The sequence below is a fragment of the Serinus canaria genome, chromosome 3 (genome assembly GCF_022539315.1).
Source record: "Serinus canaria isolate serCan28SL12 chromosome 3, serCan2020, whole genome shotgun sequence".
Taxonomy (NCBI): domain Eukaryota; kingdom Metazoa; phylum Chordata; class Aves; order Passeriformes; family Fringillidae; genus Serinus; species Serinus canaria.
This window is the reverse complement of record NC_066316.1, coordinates 13,755,525-13,763,459: the sequence shown is the minus strand read 5'-3', so window position 1 is coordinate 13,763,459 and position 7,935 is coordinate 13,755,525. Positions and strand designations below refer to the sequence as shown.

The 7,935-nt window shown below is 46.3% G+C and overlaps 1 protein-coding gene across 4 annotated transcripts in view; it reads left to right on the top strand.

Annotated features, from left to right (window-relative positions):
- The first annotated feature begins 801 nt into the window (after positions 1 to 801).
- The window catches only part of LOC103821325 (serine/arginine-rich splicing factor 7), a 1,055,603-nt gene continuing 1,048,469 nt past the window's right edge, over positions 802 to 7,935 (top strand). Inside the window, exons 1-9 of one of the 4 annotated variants that reach the window (XM_030235468.2) lie at positions 802 to 911; positions 1,260 to 1,440; positions 1,565 to 1,741; positions 2,700 to 2,774; positions 2,896 to 2,997; positions 3,520 to 3,573; positions 4,835 to 4,879; positions 5,509 to 5,544; positions 6,224 to 6,436. In XM_030235468.2, the coding sequence (XP_030091328.1) occupies positions 890 to 911; positions 1,260 to 1,440; positions 1,565 to 1,741; positions 2,700 to 2,774; positions 2,896 to 2,997; positions 3,520 to 3,573; positions 4,835 to 4,879; positions 5,509 to 5,544; positions 6,224 to 6,248 (717 nt within the window). In that variant the 5' untranslated portion in view covers positions 802 to 889 and the 3' untranslated portion in view covers positions 6,249 to 6,436. Of the gene's footprint in view, positions 912 to 1,259; positions 1,441 to 1,564; positions 1,742 to 2,699; positions 2,775 to 2,895; positions 2,998 to 3,519; positions 3,574 to 4,834; positions 4,880 to 5,508; positions 5,545 to 6,223; positions 6,437 to 7,935 lie in introns of those variants that run through there. The other 3 variants (XM_050973234.1, XM_030235469.2, XM_050973235.1) reach the window with 3 other exon arrangements.

Sequence of the window (7,935 nt, the reverse complement as noted above, 5' to 3'; positions counted from 1 at the left end):
AAGTTTGTGGTTTTTAGTGCTCTGTTTCTAGTTTATGCCAACACATGATGCAGGAATCATTATGTGATTATTCCTGAGATTATGAATGCAGTGAGGAACATTTAGAGCCCTCATTTATCTCAATGTATTTGTTCTGCCTTATTAGGAGACCAGCACATTGGTATGCTCAAATGCAGCTGGAAAGTCTGCCTAACCCTTGTTCCTAGAAGGCTCTCCTCATTTGTGCTGGAATTTACCTAAAATTACTTTTCATCTGTCAGGTTTGTGTTGATTTTTTTTCTTAAAAAATGTCTGCTGCACATGCATTACTGTGTGTTTCTCCCTGGAAAGGCTAGGAGATGCCAACACAAAACAGCTCCAGCTGCATGTCAGATACGAGGGGATAAACCAGGGCCTGAAGTCCCTAGGCTGGTTGGGATGGACTCGAGGTGTGAGCCATCACGGGAGATTCGGAGCAACTTGGGGATGCTTTGTTCCAAGGAAGGCACCACTCCTGACTGGGAGCTGACGACCATGGTGTCAGCTCCTTCACCCTCAGCACAGGCAGAAGCCATAATGGGTCACGCATGAGGGGTGCAAAACTCAACAAGTGGCTCCCGACTGGTCTGTCCCTTAGAGCCGGACAGGAGCTCTCACTGGGGCCCGCCGGGGGCGAGGGTGTGCCCAGGCGGAGCCGGGGGCGGCCCGGACCCCTCACGTCCCCTGAGGCCCGCTGGGCCGCCATGGCCACCCCGCGGGAACCGCCTCTCGCGAGGCCCGCGCGCGCCGAGGCGCGGGTCGGGTCTGCCCCGCTCCGCTCCGCCCCGCCCCCCCGCGCGGCGCGCAGGCGCAGCGGCAGTTCCTCTATATAAGGGTCGCGCCTGCCCGGGCTCGCGCTGTCATCGGGAGGATGTCGCGATACGGGCGATACGGTGGGTACGGCAGGGAGCCTGGGGCCTCAGAATCGCGTCGGGCCTTCCACTGTGGGCAGGGGGGCGAGGGGAAAGGTGGCGGGAGCAGCGGCGTTCGTGCTCCTCCGGCGATGGGAGAAGGTGATCGTTCCTTCAGGCGGCAGCTGAGAGGGACGGTGGCGAAGGGCCAGGGCAAGGCCGGGGGCGGCCGCCGCGGCCGCGGGATCTATGGAAAGCGGGCGCGGCCCGGCGGGAGCGCTCTAAGATGGACGCGGTGTCAAAGATGGCGGCGGGGAGGGAGCGGGGGAGGGGCGGCCGCGTGCCCGGGGCCGCGCGCGGCACTGACATGGCGGCCGCTTTTCCCCTCAGAGACCAAGGTGTACGTGGGGAACCTGGGCACGGGCGCCGGCAAAGGCGAGCTGGAGAGAGCCTTCAGCTACTATGGACCGCTGAGAACTGTGTGGATCGCCAGGAACCCGCCGGGGTTCGCCTTCGTGGAGTTCGAAGACCCCCGGGATGCTGAAGATGCTGTGCTTGGCCTCGATGGGAAGTACGTGCATGACTGGAATTTCTTAGAGGGCCGCGGCCCTCGATCTCCCTACGCCACACCAGTCAGGGATTTGAGCGCATAAGAGGTAAATGTTCTTTCCGTTAATAGCTGCTGTGTCTTGCAGAATAATATGCGGCTCCAGAGTCAGAGTGGAAGTATCCACAGGGATGCCGCGCCGCTCCCGCTACGACCGGCCCCCAGCCCGCCGCCCCTTCGACCCCAACGACAGATGCTACGAGTGTGGTGAGAAAGGCCACTATGCCTATGACTGTCACCGCTATAGCCGGCGAAGGAGAAGCAGGTACGTGAGGGGCTGGGGCGACCGTGTTGCTTCGCCAGCTCGCTTTTGTGTAGTTCTTGTTAGCAAAGAACACAATGTTACACCAGTTTTAACTCTAACTGTCATAAGACAACAGGTGTATATCACAATTTTTTTTTTTTTGCTAATACATATAAAATGTTACTATTTTAATAATCAACCTGGTCAAAACCTTTCAGGTTTCTTCGTTTGAGTCAGTCGCCTTGATTCAGAATGTCACGAGCCTTAAGATTTCATGCTGAGGCGCCTTGCAAATCCGACACTTAAGATCCTCCTAGACCTTGAGGTGATCAGCATAAGAGGCCAGATCCCCTCGAGCCATCTACACGTAGCTTCACCTTATTCTTTAAGGGCAGAAAATTTGAGACGGTGACCGCCGTAACAGTAAATTTGGCTTTCAATTGGGGCCCCCCTCCGGTTTAGAAAGAGGAACACCAGATTGACCACATTCCCACCTAGAAAAATCTTCTTGCGTCAATCAAGCCTCACCCTGGCTCATTGGGCTGTCAGTTTGATCGTCGTTAGATTGAAGAGAACACCTACCTAGATGCAGCGCTCGCCTATAGATACTTCTAGATCGTCTAGATCTGCTAGACCTTGGGCCAAAGAGGGTCGACCTGCAAACTTGCAAGGTTTATTTTAAATACGCATTACAGTGTTTTCTATTCTAATGTAATTCTGCAATGTAATTCAGCTTTTAACATTTTTCTAGGTAGTAAAAATGCTCAAGACAAGTAGGCCCAGACATTTTTCCAACTGACAGATGCTAGTGGTGTGTTTTTGTTGTTTTGTTTGGTTTGATTTTTGGTTTTTCTTTTTTTGTTTTATTTTTAAATCTTCTTTTTAGTTGTCTGAAAAAAGTTTTGACTTCAGCAGGGCCTCACCCGTGTGGGTTGCTGCAGCTGTCTGCTGATACCGGTTTTTTCTAACCTAAACCCAGGTCCCGGTCTAGATCCCGCTCGAGGTCCCGAGGAAGAAGGTATTCCCGGTCACGCAGCCGCAGCCGTGGTAGGAGGTAGGCGTCTGATTTCTGTGTTTTCATTCCCCGCCTTCCTCTGTGGGCCTCTCTTTCTTTTTCTGTAGTTGTTGCAAAAAGTACCTTGCAGTGATGAATTGGTTTTTGCTTTGTTTTGTAGATCCAGGTCAGCTTCCTACCGCAGGTCCCGGTCGATGTCTCCTCGTAGATACAGATCATTCTCGCCCCGCAGGTCCCGCTCTGGTTCTCTAAGAAGGTCAAGGTATGTGGTTGCTGTTAAACCCACAGCATTGATGAAGGGCATGTAAGGTGGAGTTGAAATATCAAGTTATCTTTATATATATATATTTATAGCATTTATAATGTAATCAGTAATTTTGTTTTGTGGTCCATATATTGGTAGGAACCTTTGCGGTGCATAAGAGCTACTCTGAATACTTTGTTTAAAATTAAAGTGTATAATTTTGGAACTGCTGTTTCAGAGATGTTATTTTTCTCTTAAAACATTTTACCAAAGTTAAAGCCTTGCTGTATGGTTAAGGTTTCCAAATTCAGCTTCAGTTGTACAGGGTGTAATTGCTTAGTCTGGTAAGACGGTGGGGATTCATTTTACCTGCATGGCAGTACTGACCAAAGGTGCTACAGCCTTCTAATGATAAAAATTATTTCTGCCAAACCAACAGATCCACAAAGTTTTCGGTCTTTTGGGACATGTACAATAACTGGTTTCTGTCTCACCTGTATGAAGCATGTAGTAGTAGAGCTTCCATTGTTTTTTTCCCAGATCTAGGTCCAGGTCACGCTCCAGGTCCCGGTCTGTTGTATGGCCTCGAAGCAGGTGAGACACTCGTTTTGATCCAAACCAGTAATGGTTTTGGTGTGTTGTTTGGTTGTGGTGGTGTGTTGTTTCTTTTTCTTTTTTTTTTTTCTTTTTTTTCCTTGCCTGGGGGAGTTTGGAAGCACTTAAAAGGCTGTCCAGCAGAGCAATATTTGCACTTAATAGTTTATGCCTTTTCACAGACAAAAGTAGTGTACTATTTAAGGTTTGTGGAGAGATTGTTTTTTAAAAAAAGTTAATTCTTATGTATGTAGTAAATTGAGGATGGTTTTGTGTGCTGCCTTCTACTTAGCAGTGGAAGAGATGCTCATGCTGCTGAGTACCAGTTCTGGGTGGCTATGAGCATTCCCATCTTCAGTAACTGTGACCCAGTAGGAAGTTACTTGTTACAAGGCTGGAAGTGGGCCAGACAGTGGCTCAGGATAGAGACCAGGAAGGTTTCAAAGCAGTGGCATGTAATATTTTGTTTAGCATGTGCCGGCAGTGTCCTTGTAGTATTTCTGTGAGTTAATAGGCCAGGTAACGGTGAATTTTGATTATCCTTCAAAAACAGTTCTGAGCAGAAATAGAGTAGAAGTATTTTGCTTTTTGAGCCAAGTGTGTTGAACGGAGCATTCTAATGTCGAGTGATAGCTTGAATTCTGACACTCAAGGAAGACATTTTTTAAGTAACAACAAATATTTGAGTTGATAAAGTAACATAATAAATGTGGGAGGAAAGTTTCACTGTTAAGGTAGATTTTAATTCCTGAGATAAACTACTCCCAGTTTACTCATTAGATATTGGTGCAAATTCTATATTTATGCTTGAATAAATTGGCATTGGGAACTTGAGCTGAAGAATGCACCAGCTCTTCAGCACACACACTTACTTGTGGCTGATTCCAGGCTCTTAATGTGCTGTTAAAATACTTTTTAAGATGATAAATACTTGAAACTATTCTTCCCTTTCTAGAAGGGATACCTGCAGGTAGGAAGAAAGTGTGGGAGTCTGGTCTGGTGTTCTGTGGAGCTGGCAGCTGAAGCTTTGCTGGGGAGCTTCCTGTGCTTGCACTTGTGCCTTCTCATGAGTTGGGGGTCTGCAGTAAGAGCTGAAGGATTCCCTTGGAAGGTCCTGGGGAAGGCCTGCAGCACCAGAGCCTTCCCTCTGTGGTTGGTGCTGCTGCGTGGGGTGAATTTGCTGTTGCTGGTGTAGCTAACTCTCCATGTGTTTGCATGCCCACTGGCTGCTTTGCTGAGCTTTATTTTTCTCCTGTTGTAGGTCTGAGTCTCATGGTAGATCTAAATCTGGCTTACCTGCTAAAAGGTGAGCGTTCAAATACAAGTACCACTCAGTTGGTTTTTGTTTTGGTTGGTGGGGTTTTTTGTGGGGTTCTTTGGTTTTTTCCCTCATGATTCAAAATCTCTGTTTGGACTGGTATTTCAGTTGCAGGGTTGATTTTTTTACTTTTCATAACTGATTTCAAAAACATTTTTCATACATTACGGGGTTTTTTTGAACAGCTGATTTTTTTTTTTGTGGGACAGTAGGCAATTCTTCCAGGATTTTGCATACAGATGTTATACACTCATTACTACAAAAAATACTTCTGACAGGATTTGGGGCATGTTTTTTCCTACCTTTGTTGTCTGTAGTTCTCCCTCTCCCTAACTCTGCTTGATTCACTGCTCCTGCTTTGCAGGGTCACTGTGATTTACAGCAGCTTTGAAGCTGTGTGTTGCTCCTTTCACAAGGGCTCCGGCTTCCAGCATTTTTCCTTCTCACCTGCAGCTTCTTGCTTAAAGTACTTGGATACACTTGATACCCCCACTGTCAGTGCATTTAACAACATCAAATTGTTCTGATTTTAAATGGTCAGAAGTGGTTACAGAGAGCACCCAGGTGTACCAACCATACTGACTGGTCTGTTTGTTTGTTTGTTTGTTTTTAAACAGCCGCTCAAAGTCCAGATCACCATCTCCAAAGAGAAGGTAGGAATGTCTTAAAACTGGAGTCTGTCCTATGGTTCAATGGCACTTGGGCTAGAGCAGTTCCTAGAGAAGTTAACTTGGGCAAGGATAAAAGCTCAGGATTTTTACTTGCCTACATCTGAACTCTGAGAAGATGAATTGTTTATGGGCATTTCCTGCTGCTGGTAGTCAGAATGTCATACAGCTAAGGAATAAGAATAGCTGCTGCTAAGGAAACCTTTCATTAAAGGTTTCTGAGGAATTAAGAATTCCTCACTAGGGAACAAGTGAGTAATGTAAGGTGTGGAGCAAGCCAATGAAGTGGTGTAGGATTAAATTCCTGCTGGTGACTCCTGCGGGCTCAGGAGTTGCACTTTTGCCTTTTGGGCTTTTATCCTTACCCATTAATGTGCTCCATGATAGAAGAAGTTTTCCTGTGTTAACAGAGAGAAGTATGTGCTGGAATTGAGATATCTGAGCAGGCTTGATGTCTCAGCTCTCTTAATTAGTCTTCAGCTTTCAAGCTTAAAGCAGTTTTTAAGTTAAAGTGTACAATACAAACACTTATTTTATTATTTGAGAACTGTAAATAAAAATAGGGGCAAAACTCCAGAGGAAGCTTGGGGGTAGCATGCACAGTTTCTGTAGGAGTTGTTCTTAATGGTTTCTTGTCTTTTTTTTTTTTTTTTTTTCCTTTCAGTCACTCACCATCAGGAAGCCCTTGAAGGAATGAAAGTCCTAAAAGAATGGGTTCAAATTTAAGAAGTTTAGTAAAAATTTATTTTGTTTACATTATAAGGGATTTTGTGATGTAAGGGCTTAGTCCTAGAAGGCTGTTTCTATTGACTAGCAATTGGCATGAATCTATCTTCTAAAAGCCTTGTTAGCAGACTAATACAAAACTCTTCTGTTGTGTTTGTGTTCTGTGATCTGAAAATGTTCGGCTTTTTTTTTTTTTATTGGTGCATTGAAATAAACTGCATTTCTAACTAAGAAATCAGTTGTGATAACCCCGCTGTTGAGAGTTGGGATGGGGAAGCAGGCAGTCTGCCCCTGGGGTGGAAAACAGCAGGCAGGTTGGGACAGGCATGTGTGCCTTCTGCATCCCTGTGCAGCACCAGCTAGAGGGAAAAGGTACCAGTCTGTTGTGTGTATACTATATGTCGATGTCTGTATACCTTTTTTAGGAAATTTAAGGGGTTTTGTGGAGATCACAAAGCACAACCTGTCAAGTAGCAGGATCGGTGTAGAATGGAGAGCTCAAGTTCCTCTAGTCTGCCTGGTTCCATCATGGCAGTGAAGTGTACCCAGGGAAGGGCCTTGCTGCTGTGCTGATCTGTGGTTGCTTTGGGAAACCAGACTGACCCCATCTCACCATGGATAGATTACTGAATTAATAAAATAGTTCAGGATTTTTGCCAATTTGCTTCATCTTTGCAGCTGATAATGGCTGTTATCAGAATAGCAAGGAAATTTTGGAGTACCGGGTAATTTTAGGAATAGTAGGAAGGGAGAGCATGCTGTTTTTCTGGGGTGGCTGAACACCTGCCTGCCCAAGGGAAGTGGGGAATAAATTCTTTTGCTTTTGTTTTATTAAACTGTATCTCAGTGTGTGAATTTCTCACATCCATGCTTCTCCCCCCTCCCAGTGCCTGGTCATGGAGGTGGGATGGAGGAGGGAGTGGAGCCAGCTGGAGCTAATCCATGCTAGGAGAGCTGCACTGGTCATTCTATGCACAGGGATGTTGGTCTTGGTACTCCTGTCATCTTCCTCACAGGAGGATGTGTTGATGTGAAACTCCTACAAACAATTCATGTGTATTTTTTAAAAAAACCAAACTCTTCTCCTAATACTGTCCCTCCCTTCACTCTGGTGACAGAAAGGTGACAGCCCAGTCCTGTCACTTAAGGCACTTGGTATTTGAGCAGCTTGGCTGCAGCAATGCTCAGCACTGCAATTAAAAGCAAGGCCAAAGGGAGGAAATAATAGTTCGTTAGTGCTACAGCATTTTACCCCACAGTGGAGGAGCCCAGTCCTCAGAACAGGAGTTTGTCTGAAAGCTTCCAAAAGTGGGACTTGGTTCCAGCTGTACAGGGTGGCAGGAAGATTACCCCATACCAGAACACATTAACAATTACCAATGGCATCTGCCAAGAATTCATTTGAATGCACTACACCAGTCCCCTCTCAGCTGCTTCACTTATTCCCAGTGCAGGAAGGGCTGGAACAGCCTCTCTTTCAGGAATAATGTCCACACTGTCTTGGAGTTTTATCTTGTCACCAGAGCAACCTGCACTGATCCAAAACCACACTGACTGAACCAATACATCTCCTTACCACAGGCCATCATTTGCATTTCAGAACCTCAGTGCAAATCTAAAGGTGCTCACTTGTACAGGGGCTTTGGCTTG